The 21,834-nt window shown below is 36.9% G+C and overlaps 1 protein-coding gene across 4 annotated transcripts in view; it reads right to left on the bottom strand.

The window, feature by feature from the left end:
* The window catches only part of celsr1 (cadherin, EGF LAG seven-pass G-type receptor 1), a 97,481-nt gene that overhangs the window by 22,779 nt on the left and 52,868 nt on the right, over window positions 1-21,834 (bottom strand). For 3 of the 4 annotated variants that reach the window (XM_015397527.1, XM_015397543.1, XM_015397535.1), the window contains exons 6-8: window positions 20,561-20,649; window positions 11,381-11,461; window positions 417-574 (exon numbers count right to left, since the gene is read on the bottom strand). In XM_015397527.1, the coding sequence (XP_015253013.1) occupies window positions 417-574; window positions 11,381-11,461; window positions 20,561-20,649 (328 nt within the window). The remainder of the gene's footprint in view (window positions 1-416; window positions 575-11,380; window positions 11,462-20,560; window positions 20,650-21,834) is intronic. The other variant, XM_015397554.1, reaches the window with a different exon arrangement.

Genomic DNA, 21,834 nt, shown 5'->3' with positions numbered 1-21,834 from the left:
CTTTTTCACCTAACTACCCTGCAGGAGTTTGTTTATGTTCTGATATATTATGTCTGGATCAGAGTGTCTGTGACCAATGCACTGTGTCCCTGAAAGAATGTAACTCATCGTCAACCTTTAAATGCTTCTCTCTGTTCCCACCCTCTGCATTTCAAATGTGTCTCAGCACGTTCTGCAAGTGACTCATTGAGAAACTGATTTGCATTGCGGCAAACTCTAAGTCCCCTGAAGCATGCGCTGAGAAGCTCCAGCTTAGCTAAGCTTTGGGATGTCTGACAGGAGATGCGGCAAGAATGAAAACAGATTAAAAGCTAAACAGAGTGTGGTTTTGGAAGCTGTTTCAAGGAGGGCAATTTTGATAAAACTTTATAAAGAAGTGATAACATTTTTAGTCTGAAAGTAGTTGGAGTTCTCACTTCTTCTGTCCGGTCTGGGTGCCCTGGGCAGCGCAGGTGTAGTTGCCAATCTGTTTCCCAAAGCGAACTGCCATGGAGATGTCACAGTCATCCACGGCGACCACTGCCACCTTCTCTGCAGAGGGTCCGTGAGGGATGCCGAGGCGGCCGATGTTAGGCTGCAAAAAAACACAAGAAAGCTGACAGGTTTTTACTGTGCTTTTCAACTGTTTCCCTTGCCTCAGTATGTGTGAACAACTTTCTTTTCTTATCCTGTGTTTTAGAACTTCATGCTTGATTTCTCTCTTTGTCTCTTTTGGTGATTTCTGCGAAGGGTGGCAGGGAAGGCCGCTCCATCAGTGCAGGTTAGCGCTCCTCGAACAATGTTTGGCTGACTTCAGCCAACTTACAACACAAGTACTTATGCCTTTCATGGCTTAACGTGACAGAAAATGCCTTTGTGTGCTTGGCTCACACCTCCATAAAGGTTTCTGGCCGACAAATGCTAATCAGAGAAAATGTGGATCAGCTTAAAAATCAGGCCACCAAATCTTTTCAGTTGCTGTAAATCTGAACCTTAGAATGAGTTCCATCTGGTTTCCTTATCAGGATCAATTCCCTTCACCCAAATAGCTGAATTATAAGATAAAACAAACTGAAGTGACATATTGCAGTTCCGTTTTCTACTTTAAATTGATAAATTCTTGGCAGCTTCATCTGAATATGAGAAAAAGATGAAAATAAAGAGCTGAGAGGCTTGGATTGAAAAATATGGTGTCTTCAGTACAAGAATGGGATTAGAGTAATGAGATACTGGTGTGGCTGGTGCACAGCAGAGAAAAGAAGCAAAAAAACAAGGATACAAAAACAAGAAAAGAAAGAGCAAGAGACAAAACAGGGGAAGTGAACTGAACAGACAAAAGGAAAAGCCCAACAAACAAAAAAACCAAATGGCAGGAAAAATATGCAACAGGGAATGCACTGTCCTCCTGTTTTGGCTCAGTAGGGCTCCGGTCCGGGCATAGTTTCAAACCCATAGGGGGTTTTATTGCAGTTTTCTCTCCTGCCCCTTCTTTTAACCAGCATTCTTTCCATGTTTTATAAGCATTTTATAATAGATGGTTAATCTACCCTAAAAACCCTCCTAGAGGAGCACTACTTTTTCATATTGAAACTTTGCTGGGGAGGAACGCTAAGCAGCTCTGCTCTGTTTAATTTCCTTATCAGTGGTTTCAGACATCCTAACTATTTTGAAATTTGCAAAGTGAGAAATAACATTTTTCATTCTATAAATCATATATGTTGGCTGTATTTCACCAGTGGAAAAACATGGAGTGAATCATCCTGTTTCTATAGCATCATATGGGTAAAAAACTGTTATTTTGAAAGGTTTCCCAGCCTTTTCCTTAAGGGGCACACATAAAAACGCAGATTTTTGTGAAGTAATAACTAAAGTTGCACCATTGCAAAACAATGGAGTAAGAGTGGATATTGCATATTGTCATATCCGCTATTAAAGCATCATGGGTGAATGCTTTATCTATTTAATTTCACTCAGGAAAGCTATAAGAGAACAAACCTCAGGTGATCAATCAAAACAAAACCGGCAGATGAAACAGGAAAAAAAGGAGAGATATTAAGGGTTTAGGTTACTAAGTTCCAGGGGGTAAAAGTTTGAGGTAACATAATGAAAACAGACCTACAGTTCAAAACATCCTGTATAATTTTCACAACTATCCGACACCTGAACCAGAAACATGACATGTATGTATTTATACAAAGCAAGAATTCAAATGAACAACAATAACAGCAAACATATCATTTAGAATAGAGGTTCCGGTTTATTGCTAAAGAATAAAGCCTATTAATTAAATTTCATCCTTATAAAGTTAAACACCAAATTGTCAATTTTTGAAGCTGCTACTTTAATGAATGAATAAATTAATCTTTTTTTTTTTTTTTTTACAGTCATGATGCTATTTTTTAATCAAAGTCATGCAGCAATTATTTTTTTTGCCTGACTCATGCATCTTAGTAATCCTTAGTAACCCCCCCACCCCGCATCCGGTTAAAATGAGTAGATGAGAAAAATCTGCCCTATTCATGAGGCACCTATGATCACACTTGCACCTGGAGGGTAAACAAACGCCCTCTTTCTCCAGCTAGAAAAGGATGATTTAAGGCAGAGCAAGATGATTCCAGCTCAAAGTTGAGACAAAGTCGATCTTTTAACAGATAATCTCTACGGGGACAGCAACTTTTCTTTTTTAGCTGATGTCTTAGTCGTGATAATCTGTTTTTTTTTTTGGCCTTGATAGGCCTCAGTAAAGGTAGCTTTGAGATGTAGCTTTGCTTTGAGGAAAAGTGTTTATTTAATAACAAATGGATAGTCCATAGTGCTAAAGGCATATATCATCACATAGAGGAAGAAATGCTTAAAAAGGATGATATAGGACCTTTACGTATAACCAAAACTCCATGACTAATCCTCTTTTTAGAATACGCCCCAGTGAAAGATTAATCTTATATTATTTTATATTTGTCACCACATTTTAGGATCTAAGAGCAACTGAAACACTTACTGCAGAAGAGGGATTAATGTTCATTACTATCAAATATTAGAACCTCAATTTGTAGAAAACACGATGTTAAAGAAAGTTCAACAAAGATGCAACAGACTTAAGAGTATGGAGCAGAAAAGGGATATTTTTGACTGTTCAGTACAGAAACACAAGCTTAAAGTAGGGCTATTTGCTCTGACTGGGTAAATGCATTACTGTGGCATGCAGGGAATCATAAGACAGATCAAATTTCTAAAAAAAATCTGATTAGCGACAAAAAAAAAAAAAATCTTGTTGAAAATATCTGCGGGCTGTATTTTACTTCATGAAATCTGACAGAGCAAGCCTTTGGAGAACAGTGATGTTCTATATCATTTTATAAGAACCCAAAGACAGAAATCTAAGCGAGCTCTCTCTTTAGGATATAATAACGTAGTTTGGGACCTAGTGTGAAAACGAAACTGATAACACAGCTACATAAACTGCCTTCAGGGGCAACAGAAGGTAAAAACCCTGATTCCTGTCTTATCATCTCTTTTGAGTTCAGTCAAGCTTAAGAGATAAGGACCAGAAACAAAACATAGAGCGAGGAACGGTTGTCCACATCTTGCATGTAATGCACTGAGAAGCCAAATTCTCTGAGCAGCTGTTATACCAGACGATAATAAACTAAAAATAATCAACCACATGTTTTGTCTTAAGCAGCACTACCAAAAGCTAACTTTTAAAGCCATTTATCTACTCCATTCTCTAGTTAAATGTTTGGGTTAGTGTTGCACCGATGCCATTTTTTGGCCTTGATACCCGATATCTGGCGGTGCAGTATCGGCCGATACCATCGATTTGAAATTGGTGTGTGTGTATATATGAAGAACTGCATACTACTTGGATGTAAAATAATCACCGTCATGGCTTTGTCAAGCTGCTGCCTACTTTTGTGAAGCAGAAAAAAGACTAATACAAAGTGAATCCAGTAGAACTTTTTATTGCCTACCGTACTTGGAATGGGTGACAATAGTTGAATAAACTTTTGGCTCTAAAAATGGTATCAGTGTCCTTTTTGTTGATACTCGCCAATTCATATACCGATAACATAATTTTAGTGCTGGATTGGGCCCCCACCCGATGCTAGTATCAGTATCGGTGCAACACTAGTTTGGGTTGTTCAATTAAAAAGGTGTTAATAAATAATTACATCATCCATGGATTTGTTCTACATGCCCAGACCCCAATTACCTAACAAAAGATATTCTATATGCAGGCAGCAGGAAATTATATGATAAAACACTAATAACTACACTACCCCTATAGGTGGTAATGATTTTAATGTGTGAATACAGAGTTTCCAGCCAAAAAGTGTTGTAATTACCCTGTTAAACCCTTAATCCCTTTGCCAGAAACAATCAACCCAGAAATCCCAGTCTGAAGTGAAAAAAGGAAAGAGAAACAGGAACAAGTTCTGTTCTCTTCCTTTTAATGTCTAAAGTCGGACCTTGGATCTGGGAATTGCCGCATGTCCAATTAAACTGTGTTCCAGTTCCAAATTCAGACATTAGAGGGAAAGGCTAACTCATGACAACAAAACAAGCAAAACAAGCTAATATCAGTGTTTTTCATCACATTGTTCAAAAACAAAGGAACAGCAGTGAGAAATGTAGACAGGCGGATTTTACCCACTAGATATTCTAACTTCTAGGGAGTTGCCTGTTCTTTATTTTACTTTTTTTTTTTTAAATGCAATCTTAAAAACTTATAATTTGCTTAAAAATGTTACACAACTTTTTTCCTCTTTTTTTTTTTTTTTTTGAAGAATAACAAACTCTGAAGCCCAATTTTCTTTAGCACATTCAGCAGAATGATAGTTAGAAAAGCCAGTTATTTACAGAGATGGTTCCAATAGAAAATTTTTAGAGCTACGGTTTGAAAGTATTTCCACATTCTTCCGACATCCATGAATGAATCCCACTGAATACGCTCACTATTGAACAACAGCTTCCATACAGCCACAAAGTGGGTGAAAAGTTTTTTTTTTTAACATTTCATTCGCAAACAAAGGGTTCCAAAAATTAAAAAGTATAGAAATAAATAAGTATTATATGCCACACGTGTTGCTGGGAAATATCCAAATCAGGAAACAGAAACTATCCCCACAATGTTTTTAACAAAAGCCAAGCATCTAATATCTTCTGTTTTTCTCTCTGAATTGTGCATCTTTTTCTTTTTGTCTCATGTTTGTTTGCTCCAAACAGGTTTAAAAATGATTAAAAAAAAAATGTTTCTTCACTTTTTTTTGCAATACTAAACCTAAAATCTTCTCTACTCCTTCATTTTAACCTCTATTAATTGGACATTTTTTAACCAGATATCTCAGCCAGAGGATTCGCCTTTCCATCACCATATTTGGCTGATTTCAGTCCCATTTTCAACCCTCTTGTTTTAAGAGCACTTGGCCCCAGCTTTCAGGGGCCCCACATGAGCCTCTTATTTACCATCCACCCCAACTCGGGTTGGATGAAAATTCCCTCTCCCTCTGTAGTCGTTTCCAGGGGTGATGGGGCGTGCCGCGGCCATGACGACGCTCTTAATCTCCAGAGATCGCCACAAAGAAAAAGAGGGCAACAGAAGACATGAATGACAAAACAAAAGGTGGCATTTGGGTTGTCGAAAGACTTGTTCTTGACACGGCAAAAAATCAAGAAGAAAGTGCAGATCTCAGATCCACATGGAGATGCCTATCAAAGCCAACAGGAGCAGCCCTGTAGCCAGGATAAATGTGCAAAACATACACTAAATGACGGGGAATGAATGTGTGAGAGCAGAGAAGTGTTGATTGGAAGCATGGGAAGGATGTCTGCAGACCGTGTTGAAGCATGCATGCATGTGTAGCCGTCAGGAAGTGAGTAGCGGAGCTGCGGGCGGCCACACAGTTCAGTCTGATTTTAAAGGAAGAGGGAGCGCACCGCTTTTCACCTTATCAGTATGGACCTCAGGAAGTTCCATTGTTGATCTCACTGCTGCAAGAAAAAAATCACCTAATAAAAGCTGCTGAACACTGAACTTTCCCTAAATTTTAATTCTTCTATTATCACTTTAATAAATATTTAATGATGCAACATAAAATAATCGAAACAAACCCAAAATAAATTTCAGGGTATGTGTGTGAAGCTCAGGCTAAGGTGTCGGTAGCAACAAGATGTCAGGCCAACATTACTTCATAGCCTTCAGGCTGTGTAAACCTAGAAGTGTGTATCACTCAACAAAGCGCACACACATGATTTTTTAGCTGCCCTACATAACGTTACAATGTCCCGTCTTCAAGCATATATGTTACCGCCGTCTCATCATGATCCTGTCTTTCAGCGAAATAGATGAACAGCTGCCTCCGATGGCTTCCAGCTTTCATTGGGGTAAAACAAATCTGCAGATGACACAGAAAGTAAGGTAGGAGAAACTGAATCCCCTAAGAGCGACTGGAGAAAAGACCCTCTGCTCCCCAGCTGGGGCATATGTGGGATTACATTTGTTTTCTGTTGATAAACACATTTTACATTTGAATTCCCTCATCATCAGATAAAGGGAGTTTTCACACCTATAAAAAAAAAATTCAGACCTTTATTAAAATGTCCAAGGTGCTCTGAATTAGTTCAAATTGCATAAATGTAAATAATGCTTTAAGAACTAATTAAGAAAATATAAATATAGAATATTTGCCATACTTTTATGTATATGTGTGTGAATTAAAGCAAGCGTGTAATACTCAAAGATTGACGCTCTTTAAGACATACAGTAGGCATGAAATATTATATTGGAATATTGTATGGACATTTTTTTAAATATATCAATAAATCATAGCTATGGGTCCCTAAATTCTGTCGCTTTTGATACATTTAAGAATGAGCAAAAGGATTTGGATTTGAATGGTTCCTGACCTTGCATTTAAAAAGAAAAAAAAAACATTCAAACAAATAGATGTTAATAATGAGGCTACAACAAATGAAAAGAATAAATATTTAATGAACAAAACCAGGAAGAAATGACCAAGGCCTTGTTAAGTTGATAAGAAAGAAAATCCCAATACCTTATGTAAGACATGACAAAACAATGTCTTAATGCCTAATTTTCATATTAATTAGTTCCTAATTATTAACAACTTATCAAAGAATCCAAAATAATTTTACTTTATTAGTTTTTTTTTACTCTCTTGGCATTTATTTTAGTCATTTCTACAGAGGAAATGGTTGGAAAGGGAAGGTAATTTGGCATGCACATAGGCGTCAAAACTATTAATGTTTTTCCTATTGTTTAAAAAAATTTTTTTTAGAAGTTAGAGTACCAAATTGAGCTCTTTATTACAATTAAAAGTACAATTTTTAAAATTACTTAAAGTATAAAAGTAAAAGTAATGCTAAGGGCAGATGCTTTAAACTGTACACCTTACACTTTTTTCTACCATACTGAATGAGAACTTCCTTTTTCTTAATTTTTTTTAGTTTTAACAGTGTCCAAATTATAGCAATGAGCTATATATGTATTCAAAGAGGTATATCATCAAAGCAATTTGCATGAGTTAAAGGAAACTGAATCAGTGCGTGGTTTCTTAATCAGACCCAAAGGTTTCTTTAATTTACTTTTCAATCACTTTTTTTTCTGCACAATCGCATATAATTGCATTTTGGTTAATTCTACATAAACCCAAAGCACAGCTTTGATATAATTCAGCTGTTCATCACAAAGCCCCATAAGGATGATATATGTCATTATTTTTAAACAAATATATCAGTTACTAACCCATCAACGCTCAAACAACCTGTGTTACAAAAGCATTTTCATCTTCCTAATGTAATGCAGCATATGTAAACCTTTGAAATCTAATTAGCCGTTTTTTGGTTTTTTTTTAGCCTAAACCAGTGGTAACCAATTAAAAATAAGCGTGGTCCAAGCCTGGATGGATATTTATTTTTGATTACCGTATGTTCATGGCCGGGAATGCTTCTTCACAGCAGTAGGTTAAGCCATACACACAAATGTGCTGGGGTCATCTTTGAGCACACCATTTCACTTTTCTTTACCAAGTTCACTGCAGGTCTTCCAGCAGTCCACACTGTTTCTGCTTTCTTTTTCTCATTGTCTTCTCCTTCTTTCCCATTGCCCGGCTTGCCAAAGGTTTGCCTGCAGTGTCTAAAAGTGGCTTGCAGCCTGACTGACAGCTCATTGGCTAATTTGTATCATGTGTAGCCTGGTCCAGGGCACTCCGGAGGGATTTACCATATTAACAGGAGAAGCGGCGCAAGTGAAATTAAAGACTGTCATCGGACAACATGCGATAATTTATAAATGTTTTAAATCAGGTTTGGTCCGGATTAGCCAGCAGGTGGGTCCGGATCCGAATCGCGGTCTTTTAATCCTTGACCTTTGCCCTAAATCCTGATATCTAAGAGCGTTGATTTAAAGAAGGATAACCTGGATTGATGTAGATGTATAGCGAAAATGATCCTTGGCATAACAAACCTGTGACTGAAAAGAATTACATTGATGATGAAAGACGTGGAGGAGGAGAAAAAATAAGGAATGCAAAGGAGAAAATTAAATTTGCATGTTTTCTAAGCCAAAACAAGGCTTTGTTTCGGCCCACTCTATAAAGCCTCGAACTCAACGCTAATTCAGAAATTTTTCAATTGAAAAAGGTTCCTGGATTGGAAGCTATACGTCTTCAAAGTTGGAAACAAAGTCAAGTGGATTTTTTTACACTTTTTTTGGAAAGAAAAAGAGAAAAACACTGAATAGAAAAGTTGGTTGCTAAGAAAAGTGGCTCTTAATCAGAAGGAACAACTTTTCTACTACTTAATGTTCCGGGGGAAAAAACCCCAAAAAAACTTGGATTGTCATGTATTACACTGAACGCTTGAAGAAAACAGTAGCCGCAAACTAGCTGTGTGGTTATTATTTTAAATCTCTAATTATCATCTGAGGTGACAAGCAGATTAGGGAAACAAGTCCTTCACACACAAGCTGTCAGTCAAAACAAAAGCGCTCAACTAGCTCACATCTAAAGTCATTACAGAAGACGCCTCTCATCATAGGCGAGGATAATCCACCTTGACAGGTCCTGCTGAGTTTCAGCAAAGTTTATTTCACCTGAGCAGTTGCTTACTGAAGAAATCAATGAAAGCTGACAAAAGAAGAAAAAGAAAAGAAACTGTTTTCTTTTATGCTTCCTCTGCAACAGGAACTGATGTCGAGTTCTACAAACACCTTACAAATGAACTCTTTAGACTTCTTCACTTATTTCTAACATCTTTCCACTGCAGCCCAGATAATAAGGAATATAAGTTACACAATAAGTAGCGTCAATTAAAAGTTGGTGGGAGCAACGAGTGTCATGTCTGTTATACATGATATACATCCGGGTCGCCCTCAATTGTATTTTGTAAAAAATGCCTAATTTAGTGCTTCCCTCCCCCAAATTAGTAACCGTACTAAACTATAATGAGTTAAAAGTTAGTAATGTATTTCCTGAGAAAATAAATGCCCATTAAATACTGTTTTATCACTTGCTACTTTTTTTCACTAAAAGTCAACAATAATATATAAAATATACAAATAAACAAACAAATATGCCAAGGGGTATGTCACAATAAACAAGAACGTATAGTAAAGTAAGTATATGTACACATATACATACATATATTCTAAAAAATACATTTTCTACAACAGTAAATTGTTCAGAGTTGCAGCAGAATTTTTGTTGTGCCTTTTGGTGAAAGGGGGGGTTAATATGAAAGTATTGCTTATGTTCAATTGAATAAACATTAATTTCTGGGTTTGTTTTTTTTTGTTTGTTTTTTTTTTTAGAAATTTTAATTTATGCAGCTAAAACTTAGCCAAGATAATTAAGAGATTGATAAGAAAAGGGTTGGGATACTTTTACTTTGCAAATGAAAACCAAATAAAAAATTTTCCCATCAAAGTTGAAAATCATTTCTGTCCATCAGTCGTCTGTGCCCGATCTGTTCCTGAAATGGGATCCTACGCTACTTCGGGGAGCTAACTTTTTCGGCTTTGGATTTATGAAATTTCCTTTTGTGTAAACATTATGGTATATAGTGTGTAACCTAAAGAAAGAAACCACTAAAACGCAGATAAACATGATTTAATTATATTTTGCTGGACTGCTCAGAGCATGTCCAATGATGACGTCAGACAAGCTGTTTAATGGAGAAAATATATCAAAATTGTCTCAGAAAAGTCATAAAACATTTTTTTAACGATGTGTATTAGCATTATTTAGTAAGTTAAGGATAGAAATAAATCATTTTAGTACCTTAATTACATTATATATGGAAATCTGGATGTATATCTGGTTGTGCATGTGCAAATGAGCTGTAACTAATTATTGTTTCTCACGTTATATCCGTTTATAAATATGGATGAAGAGTAGAGTACTTTTAAATAGTTTACAGCTAAAACTTTCATTAAGATTTCTACATGTGGCAGCCATGTTGGATATTGAAGTTGGAGTCGCCTGGTTGATTATTTGAAGTTCATGGGACATTCTTGGGAGTTTAGACTGGGAACCTGGATTTCCAGTGTCCTATAAAAACTCAACCTGATAGCAGATTTTACAAAAATTTCCCCAGCAGGGATTTCCAGCGCTGTGTCCCGACAGTATGCTGGAGGTCTGACGCTGTAAACAAGAACTCCATATTTCAGTAGGATCATACTGAGCAACCAGAGCGTCAAAGCGTCAAAGCAACTTGACCACAGTTTGATCCAGCATCCGACCCAACGTCTAGATTCCTGCATTTGAGCAATTTTTTGACGCCTCTGACGCCTTTGGTGTGAACGCAGCGTCAGATCTAGTGGGTCTTTTAGAAGATATTCTGCACAGGGTAATAACCTGTGCAGAAGTGGTGGGACAGACAGGAACTAAGCTTCACTTTGGAGGGAAGTGTTTTTTTTTCTTCCTGGAGAAAAAAATATTTCATACCAAATAATACCAATATAGTTCTAAAGGTGTTATTTCATCCTATATTTTTGCCTGTAGGTGACTTTGAAAGGCTCAAAAAAGGAAAATATAGGACCTCTAAAGAAATTCCAGAGGAAATATTCATGGCATGAGAAAAGACAAGATTTGCTAATTTGCTAATTTGGCAAATCTATTTGACAGAAGAAAGCCCAGTCCCACTAAAGAAATAGCCTCTACAGCCAAACCCTCATGCCGATACCAAGCCATCTACTACAACCTCTCCATTCAGTCTCAATAGAAAAAACTCACCAACACTCAGCCTTGAAAACTCAGATTCTCTTTACTTATATCAGCCGACCAATTACAGAAGAGCTGGTCAAGAAGGCGAAAATCAGACCCCTAAATAAGACCATAGGCGGAAAGAGGCACCAGTAACTAGGCTAGAGGTCAAAGGTTACCTCTTTCTGAATGAGCTCCAGCCAGGCAGTAAAAAGCGGGACACGCAGACCCCCTCTGGAGTCCACCAGACCCCACCCTTCCTGGGAGAGAGACACCATAAGAGAGAGAGAAACCGCATTAGACCTGAATCCCAGAACCACATCAAAGCCCTGCATGTGTATTCATACGCAACAAAAAGTAGATCTCTGGTTCATGCTCTCCTTCCCCTATCTGCTTGTTGAAATTGTCGGCAATCTCTTGGAAGCATTTTGATCGTTTTTAAATAATTTTGGAAAGAATTTTTAACATTTTTTTTTTAAAGTAGTTTTAGATGTTTAAGGCTTGGATTTTTGTTTTATAGTCTAACCTCCATTTGAACTTTGCCACAATTGTTTTCCTGGTCTACATGCTGTTTTTATTGGTCTTCACGGGGCTGTTTTCAGCATATTTTCCTATGATAAACCTCAGAAGCCCTCAAAAAACAAAGAACAATTCAGTTTGTATGAAAGATTTATGAATTAAGTAATATCTAAAAGCATGTGAGGTTCCAGACAGGGGCCAACGGGGGCCGGTGCCCCCTGGTCTAGAACTGCCACTGTCTAAATACATATTAGAGTAAAGCTACTGGAAATCACACTTTTTTGATTTATACTTGTTAAAAATGTAAAAGCCACACATTCCTTTTCCTGTCAAGGTATTCATCACCACTTTTACCAGTAACAGTAAAATTCAAATAAACTATATTAACGTTTGTGGTTGAAAGAAGTGAAACTGTAGAGAAGCCAATTCTTGCAATTCTATAAGTATCTAAATTAAGTAATGATTGATGATTATTGGTGTACAGGAGTGACATTGTACAGAAAAAAATGAATTCTTCATGCAGAAAACTAGAAAACAAAGCATAAACTTTGATGCTGCAGAGCTTCTGCTTATAAAAGTGTCAACAGACATTGTAAACTACCCCCTGCATTAGGTGCCAACAGTTCGCCACAATTAACGACAATCAAAGCACACCATCACTTCCTTCTTTCTTTCCCACTTCAAAAACAGGTCTCAAAGCGCCTTGCACAAAAGCCTGCGACTCATGCTCTGCCACCTTCGGACAAACGTGTCCCTGACAGATCCATATCACACTGAGCTGTGTGCAAGGAGGCAGGAAAAACGTACAAACAAGAGGAACCGTTAAAAGCATGTGATCTCCCAAAAAAATCAGGTGCATGACACAGAAAATGGGGTTTAAAGCGCACTGACGGGCTGATGACTGAACAAAACAGCGGAACATTACTCCTTTTGTTCGACTGTTTAAACAGCAAGAAGTAGAAAAGTCAGAAGTAGTTTCTGTTTATGTAGCGATAACCTCAGCTGTCCGAGGAGTGTGGAAACATTCGTCAAGAAGAACAAAGCATAACATGGCCTCTTCCTTTGAAAACACACCCTGCAGGGGAATTTAAAGAGTTTGGGGGCTTCATGTAAAAAAAAAAGAGCACTTAACCTTTAACGAAGAGCACTTTGCAGAGAAAACACCATTACCTCTGCCCGTCTGTTTAGGCACAATGAACACACAGTCTAAGGCCAAGTAAGGACAGCATCTGTGTCCTTATCACATAACAACCACCCAACAAGGCACCACTGATAAAACTAAATAAATAGAGGGAAGACAATTAAAAAGAAAAGGCTTTAGTCCATTGTTCAAAAAACAGCACTTTTTCACGACAATTTAGCTTTTAAGTAGTAAAACATAATTTAGAAGAAATAATAAAGTGATTTATTTTTATTGTATCATAGCAGTTTTGGTTCTTGAAAGATAAAAGATCCAATTACTGAAATGTTTTATGATGTAATGTGTCATTTGCTTTTAGATCTGTGAATAAGAAAACTCAGTAAACAGCTACCTGTAATCTTAGACTCGCTTGAAAGTCATGTCACCCAAACCCTACTTTTTATTTGCTGATCAGTACCTTGTGATTGCTCCTCTCCAGAAGTTTTTTAATAAAAAACATTTATTATTATTATCATGAAAAAAGAACAAAAAACAAAAAAAAAGACAACCAAATAAACCAAACCCACACACCACCAAAAAAAATCATGCCTGCCACCGACGTCGAGCCACCATCAATCAACCACCCACGACGAGCGGCCCAACAACAACAAAGAAAAGAAGTATGAAGAATTGGAGGAAAAAAAGGCGGCAGGATGACAACAGCACGACAAAAAAGCACAACAACGCAGAAAAAACAACAACAAAGAAGACAACAACAACTAAACAACACTTCCTGGACGAAGCAGTGGAAGAAGCAGTGTTAGAAGGACAAGACGGGGGGTCATCAAAAAAACAGCAGCAAGAAGAGACACGACCATCAATCATTAAGAAGAACGAAGTAATAAAAACAACAGGCTAGTTGACAACACCCCACCACCAGCCTGCCACCCCGACTACGACACAACAAGCAGCACCCATGAGTCAGAACAGAGGCCAACAAGAACAAAAAACATGGGAAAAAAAACGGGTTGTTCTCATCAACAATCTTCCGATGTCTCATCCATCGGGGCCAGACTAAATTACACATTTAATCTCACATTTAATCTGGTTTATCAGGCTACAAAAAATAGGCTTCTGCTATGAAAGCACACAACCACAGAGAAAATTTACAAATACTTGTATAAACATTTGAAACACATTCAGAAGACATTCTTTGGCAATATAAAACACCCCTAGATGAGAGATTAGGAAAAATTGCACTATATTTCTTATTAGAAGTTCCTCCATCTTAAGCAAAAATATAACTGAGCCAACTAAAGAACCTACAGGAAATGTAAAAAGCAGTACCAGCACAGCTCGCCACCTTAGATTAACATGTGGCCGACAATCAGCAGAACCTTGTAGCTCAGCAGCATGAAGTGCATACAATGTTTAATATTTTGTATATATTAAAAATATTCTTGAGTGCACACTCTAAATAAAATGACCTTTTTAGGTCTTAATGCTTTTGGACGTGGCAGATGATATAGTGTCACATTATGTAGTTAACTATGCAGTACCTAAATGATGTGCATTTGGCACTTTGTCATATTTTTTGTCATTGTTTGGTATATTACTGTATGCAAGCTTTTTTATTCTTTACAACAAATATTGTATTGCTAATTAAGGTTTTTAAGCTTTATTTGGATAAGTAGCTTTCTTGATCAACCCTTTGCAAAAAACAGAAGCATAAAATAAAGCAGGACACTAAGAAGGGGACTTGGGCTGAGGGGTTCCCTAATTTTTATTTATGGAAGATGGCAACACTACTAATAACATTGTTTTCTTGTACTTATATATATATTCAAACACCAAAACACCATGTTTACTCATGTGATTTATATTAGGCTATAATTTATACTACAGGATTGTAACTATTATTAGAACAGTTTGTGAGTTTATGACCAACAACAGCAATAAATGCAAATAAGCAGCTTTTTTTCTTTCTTTCTGCAGCTACCGCAGTTTATGCAGGGGTAGCCATTTTGGATTTTTTTGAACTGTTTGTGAGGAACCTCCTGTCAGATGACCGTGTTTTATCTCACTTGGACTTTCAGGATCTAATTCTAGAAAATGTACAGTGACATTGATATGTTATTTATTATCTTTTTTTCAGTATCATGAAACTAGGAAACCTAGGATTTAGTTACAGTAGTGCTTATTCAACATCACAACACTATAAATGTATGTACGAATTAGTTCCAACTTGTTCTAAAAGCCCAATAAACTCTGATACAGCAACAAAACAGAAAAAGTTTATTTTCCAAACTGCTGGAATTAGAGTCTCATCATTTAGATCAAATGTGTCTGATTTAATGGCAGCATCTGGGCTTCAGCGAAAGATGTTTGAAACAGCAGAGTGGGTTTCAGTTACAGCGTCCAAAGGAGCAGTATGTCTGGTATGTAAAAGCAGGGCATCGCACTACACTGAAAAACAATTTACACATGCGTCCTGATGATGAAACTCGTGTCATGTAAACAGCACTCTGGAGAGAAAGTGAGAGACAGAAGACATGCAGGAGCAGAAATCGGTGATAAGAGCCAACTCAACCTGTCTAGGAATGCCGTCTACACGCCTTGGCTGGAAATATCACTGGCAATGAGTCTAGTGTGAAATAATATTAATAATAAGGATAATAAAAAAAGTCTATCCTGAAAAAAACAAACTAAATCAGCTGCAGACATGTAGCACGCACCTCCAATGAGTCGTTTAGAAAATGCAGAGTAATACAAATTGTAATATATTATTGGGGTTTTTATATGTTTTTAAATATGTTCAAAGATAAAAACATATAAATAATGATTAAAGGATCCGATAAGATCACAGCAAGCTGTTATTCAACACTAGTAATTAGCTGAAAATGAGTTCATTTTGCTTTTAATTTGCAGTTAAAAGACCTTAAAATGTAATCACCTCCAGAGTTTTGAACATAAGATGCACAAAAAGTACATTCATTTGCTAAAAAATATTTTTTTTCCTTCAAGGCATTTAGAAATGATGGTGTAGCGACAGTTTTTTGTTTTTTTTTTAGCTTTCCCACTGATGCTTTGTCAATCAAAAACAACAGCAATAACAAAACATTTTTTCTCTGACGGGTTCACTTCACGTAACGCCAGGAGAAAATTTGTCTGTAAAGAAAACAAAAAACAAAACAAAAAAACAACAACAAAAAAATGTTGCCAGTTATATTTTGCCAGGGGAAAAGTGAAACATGAACTCAACTAAATAATGAGTTCCCATGCTGCGGAGAGATGGCTGTCAGTTGACAGTAATCATATAATGAGGTATCACTTACATCCTGCAGCCTTACGTGAAAATACAGCTTATTTGTTTCAAAGCTCTTTGAGATCAAGGATTTGGATTTGTAATTCCTCTATAGGATGCAACTTTTTTACTATCAAAACACACCATAATGATCCCACATTTGCCAAAGCATGATGCAGCCATCACCATGCATTAAGATACGTACATTGCTGTTATGTTGATTCTTCCAAATATTCTTCATAGCTTAAAGGTATAGAGGACAATCTTTTATTTCCGGGTGGATCATTTAAATAAGTGGTCCTCCTAATTGTCAATCATTCTGGTGATATGTTTACATAAGGCCGTCCTACGTGTTCGTCCCATTTAGCTTTTTTTTTCTGTGCATGCGCACTTTCAGGTATATATCTGTGGTGAGCGACAGTTTCAGACAGTAATTGAAGCTCACCTTCTGTCCAAACCTACAGTTAACTGAGTTTGCTATAAAGTCCACTATATAGTCCCTGCTCTATATAGTGATTAAGGGATTTAGAGGAGGACGTTCGGACACAGTGGGCTTGTATGAGATATGAGAACAGCAACTTTTAAACAGAGCGTGCACGAGGAGAAATGGGCTTGTGCATGCTCTTGCACAGGTCTAATAGGCGCTCCCTCTTGGGAGCAGGTACAGGATTGCCCATGTGCATTTTTTTTTTTTTTAAGTGGAGAGGGCGGGTCTTTTAAAAAAACTTGTGAAAATCCTCCACAATACCTTTAATGTTTATCTAACCTGACTCCTTTTGATGACATCTGGGCTATTCTTCCTGCACAGCCTTAAACAAAGCCTCTAACCAACTGAATAAGCTTTGTTTTACCTTCCAAACAAGGTGGACATGAAACACACATTTATGACACATCTGACTACCAGTTACTTCTGCTGAGTTACATCATTTCCTGCTTTAAGAAACGTCATTTCCTGTGGTGAGCACTTTTAAACCAAAGACTAAACCTCCTGCGGCTTAAAGGAAAAACCCACGGCTCGTCTATATCTGTGTTTGGGTTTCCTGTTTAGATTTGCTTTACTGACACACTCAACTATCCTTGAGATGCTTCTTTAGGGAATGGCAAGAATGTATCACTCTTTCCCTTTTCTATTGTGCTGTGCCTCTAATATTAAAACAAAGACACTGTCTGGATTTTTACGCCACACACTTTTCAACCTGAGGTGAAGTTGCTGAGGATTTAAATGGTTTGTTCAAGTCTGTTCTGTCTGTTTTACAACAACGATTAATGGCAACATATTTTAAGACTTTTTAATGATGCATTTAACCATGTGCTGTCATACATACAACTTTTAGCCATTTATAATGTCAAGCAAACGAAATTAGTGCATAAAATGCATCAAACCCATAAACATAAACCTCGGCTGCAACAGATTTTGCAACAATAAACTCTAGAATACAGACACTATAAGAAGTCTGTGTGAAGCAGGATGACATCATAACTGCAGGACAGAGCTCTGATCTTCAGTTTTGTCACTCTGGGCTATGTAAGCAATGCCACCTTCAGAGAAATATCTATATGACTGAGTAAGAAACATGAAATTCATTCATGTCCAACAATCACATGTCAACACGCCTAATCTATTGTGAGAACCATTTCTGCTTTCTGTCAGATACATTTTCACTAATCCACCCCAAGCAACTGGATTATATTACATGACTCAATTCTGTCTTCTGATCATTCAGCTGACAAAGAAAATCTGACCTCTATGGGCCTTGGGCTGGTTTAACGGAATTTGGCACCAGGTCTACAAATCACTGGTCCATATTAAGGTTTGCTACTGGTGAAACACACCCACCCACTGCTTCACCTGCACATAACACCCGGACACTCTCACAATCTCAGTGTAATACGTGTGCTTTAGTGTGTGCATTTCTTGTGACTGCATGTTTGGGTGGCAAAAAGAAAGCCAGTAGGATCAGTGGAGGCTCAATAAATAAAAAAAGCAAACTGAACAGAACAGGATTGAGCAATCAATCTCTCGTTTCCAACGGCAACATGGTTCAAACTCTCAACACCACAATAGACAAACAAAACAAAAGATTTCAGAGCCAACAGACTGTATCCTGCAAACCATCTCTGCAGGAGTCTGAAGGTTTGCAGCAGCACAAGTTTAGGCAACTGACCCTGCCTGCTCTCTGGCATCTTTACACTCTGCAGAAGCTCAGGAGGAAGACAACTGACCTCGAACAATAGATACAGATGTGACCCTGCAGCTAACATTCTAACATACAGCAACCCAATTTATCAACTTAAATCAATTCTTCTCTGTCAGGACAACATAGTATGGAACGGACAACAGAAAAGAGGTGAACAACCTGTGAAATGTAATAGTTTTACTCCCTTTAATACGTTGCAAAGCAAAGGATTCACTAAAATACAATGATGTATGGAGGTTTCCTAATATGCTAGAAAGGCAGGCATACATATGCAGTGCTTTACTGCACTGCATTTTACACATTTTAACCAATGACAACAAATATAAAAAAACAAATATATAAAAATATGTTTTATAAATTTGAACAATAGGATGCATTTGTTTATGGCATTGAAAGAAAATCAATTCCGCACTCTGCAAAAAATAGAAATCTAAATAAGTCACTGTTTATTAAAATAAGCGCATTTTTTTTCTTGAATTGAGGAAGTAAGTGAGACACTTTGCTAATGGAACAAGACAACTTGCATTTAAAATAAAATAAAAACAATTGCATTGAATTGTTGAAATTGTTTAATTTCAAGTGAATATTATCTAATATCTTATTTTAAGAGAAAAATACTGACTCCATTAGAAAAATCATCTTATTTATCTACTCAAATTAAGGATAAATACACTTAATTTAAGAAATGCTTTACTTATTTCTAGATTATTTTTGCAGTGCAGAAGTTTTTTGCTGAATGGTTCCACCTCTTATGTAGATATCATGCACGGTTTCTGTCCAATATCTAGATTGTTCCGATACTTAATTAACACAGTCATGTACTGTTTTTTGTTTTTCTTATTACCTATTTAATATAGCTTTAAAAACAACAAAATGAAGAAAACAAGAGTGGTTTAATCCTTTTATCCATGGCTGTATGATTGTAGCATTAACTGCTAAAATATCTAGAAGCTGCAAACTGACCAATTAGACGTTTTTTTTAAATATATTATCGTTTCCATCCTTTCCTTTTCAAACCTCCTGACCAAATTTATTGGATTACACACAGGAAATTAAGAGCACCTTAAAAGAATAAATAAACCATACAGCAATGAAATGGTTTAGACCAAAGCACATTCTGGTTTTAAAACGGCCTAGTCAAAGCATAGAGCAAAAACAAGCAGATAATGATGCAGCTCTTATTGGAGCCATTCCAAAATTATGGGAGTGGTTTAAATTTTTATTACACTTTTCAGATTTTCCTGTTTTCAGGTCCTCCTGAGAAGAAATAAGAACAATGGTGGTAAATTGCATTTATGAAATAAATGTTAGAGGATGTTGAAAAAAGTTCCTACAAAAAGACACAAGGCTTCTTTTTGCTGTTCGTTTCAGTCTGAACAAAATCTAAAAAAAGTTCAAGATGTTTGAACTGTGAAACATCTAATCCATCTATTTATAGCTACATGAGTTGGAGTTAATGCATTTAAAATGCATTTGTGAATAAAAAAATCTGTGTTAGTGGGATAAACAATACTTTGTTCATCCCTAAAAGGAAAACACTCATCTTATTTCCAGGGTGGTTTAATGACAGAAGAACAAAGCCTTTGGGTTGTGGAAGTTTGCTGTAAATGAACACCATTTAAACTTGAATCACATAATACTAAAGGACATACGAGCCAGCTTACAGAATGATCGCAGCCTATTTTCTGATCAAAAAGCAAGAAAACCATCGTGGGAAACGTCTTAAAACTTACCCTGTGAATGAACCTACTGAGATATCCTGTGATTACCTGTGTGATAACCATCCACTGGAAGACAAGCAGTCCTTAACTGAAGCAATTAGTGAATGTTTGACCTTTGAAGCTGAGGGCGTCTGGCCTCCTGCTCTGACATCCACAGCATGAGATGTCAAAAAAAAAAAAAAAAACTAAACTACACCATTACGATTATCTCCCCAGTCTCCACAGTCAAGGTCATCTTCTTTGGTAGCTTCAAAGAGAACAACTTTCCACTCTTTCCACTCCCACACTTGCTAATTTACAGCATGGACCCTGCCAGATCTAACCCTATTTCTTCTGTATTCATCGATTTACAGCCTTTTAACTTAAAGATACTTAGGTGGTATGTTGCGGTTATAACCCATCTTGTTGATTTAAGTGCTTCAAAGGAACTCTTAATCAGCTCCTTCAAACTCAAAGAGAAAGAGGAGGAAAGAGGAGAAGCTGATAACATTCTTTACCTTGTTGTAGTAATGGAGCTGGACCGAGTGCCATTGGCCGTCACTAACTCCTCCAGGGACGTAGGTGGTCACTGTGGTTATAGTCTCACCTGGATGAGAAATGCATCAAAACAATGTTAAATAAAACCAGTAAGCATATCTCACTTCTGACACCTCATAGATCAAGCAAAGCAGGAAAGAATAAGGTTCAGCGAGGGTTTAAAGTTTGTTTGCTAAGGGCAGGAGCAACTTCTGCACAAGAATCAATGCTTCTAGAAATGAGCAAATATCAAAGGAAATTACCTCTAGCTGCATATCTGCATGTGTTTGTAAGTCTAAAGCAGGGGTCTGCAACCTGCCGCAACTGGCTCTACAGAGACTCTTTAATAGGGACTAAAAATGATAAAGAACAAACTAGTGGTTTTGAATGTAAAGGGTTTAACAAATACAATGTTTACAAGCTTTACATTTTTAAAGAACATTTGAATATATTATTCATTACAGAAAGACATTAAAGAATCAGGAATATGATTTTAGTTCTATATTTCTTGCCATCAGCTTTAAAATTGTGTTTATTTTTTACATAGAATAATATCCTACAGGAAAAAAAATTAAATCAATGCTTCCTCGTTATGAAATTTTTGTAGATTACATTTTGGAGCACCTAGCCGGTGCAGCTTGAACACATCATCAGTGAAGGACCCAGGGTCATAGGGTGTTTCAGGTCTTTGATCTTCAGACACCCTCGTCTGGGCGGCCCAACTGGGGTTAATCCGGCCCCAGTTTGTGTTCAAGAAGCGCACTACTCCATGCGTCTCCCGTCTTGATCAACAGCCACCTTGAGGCTCTTTCAGTGGCCTGATGTTTCTGGTGGCTCTTCTCTCAAGCAACCCTCTGATGCCAAAGAGCCTGAATGCAAGATGCACGGTCTGACTGAGGAAGCCTTTTGTGTTTTATGCTTATTATAAAAACTAAAAATGCAAATAAACTATTTGTTGTCTAAATTGCAACAGATTTTCTATTACAGATATTCATTAAGAAAAAAAAAGTTGTGTTTTATTTAAAAAACCATGTAGTATTTGTGGCTCTAAATGATTTTTTATTTAACAGATTAAAATGACTCTTTGGCTCATAAAGGTTGCAGACCCCTCGCCTGAAGGTAAATGGTGTGATCTGTTTTACACAAATCTATAACCTGTTTTTATATAGATCTATGTGATTTTTGAGTTCTGCATTTGATAATTTATGCTCCAAGAATTTAAGTATTTTTATGGTTCTGAGGTAGCGCACAAGCA

The sequence above is a fragment of the Cyprinodon variegatus genome, unplaced genomic scaffold, assembly GCF_000732505.1.
Source record: "Cyprinodon variegatus isolate N-32 unplaced genomic scaffold, C_variegatus-1.0 Scaffold28, whole genome shotgun sequence".
In the NCBI taxonomy this organism is placed as follows: Eukaryota; Metazoa; Chordata; class Actinopteri; order Cyprinodontiformes; family Cyprinodontidae; genus Cyprinodon; species Cyprinodon variegatus.
The sequence above is the reverse complement of the archived record's forward strand: the minus strand, read 5'-3'. Positions and strand labels throughout refer to the sequence as shown.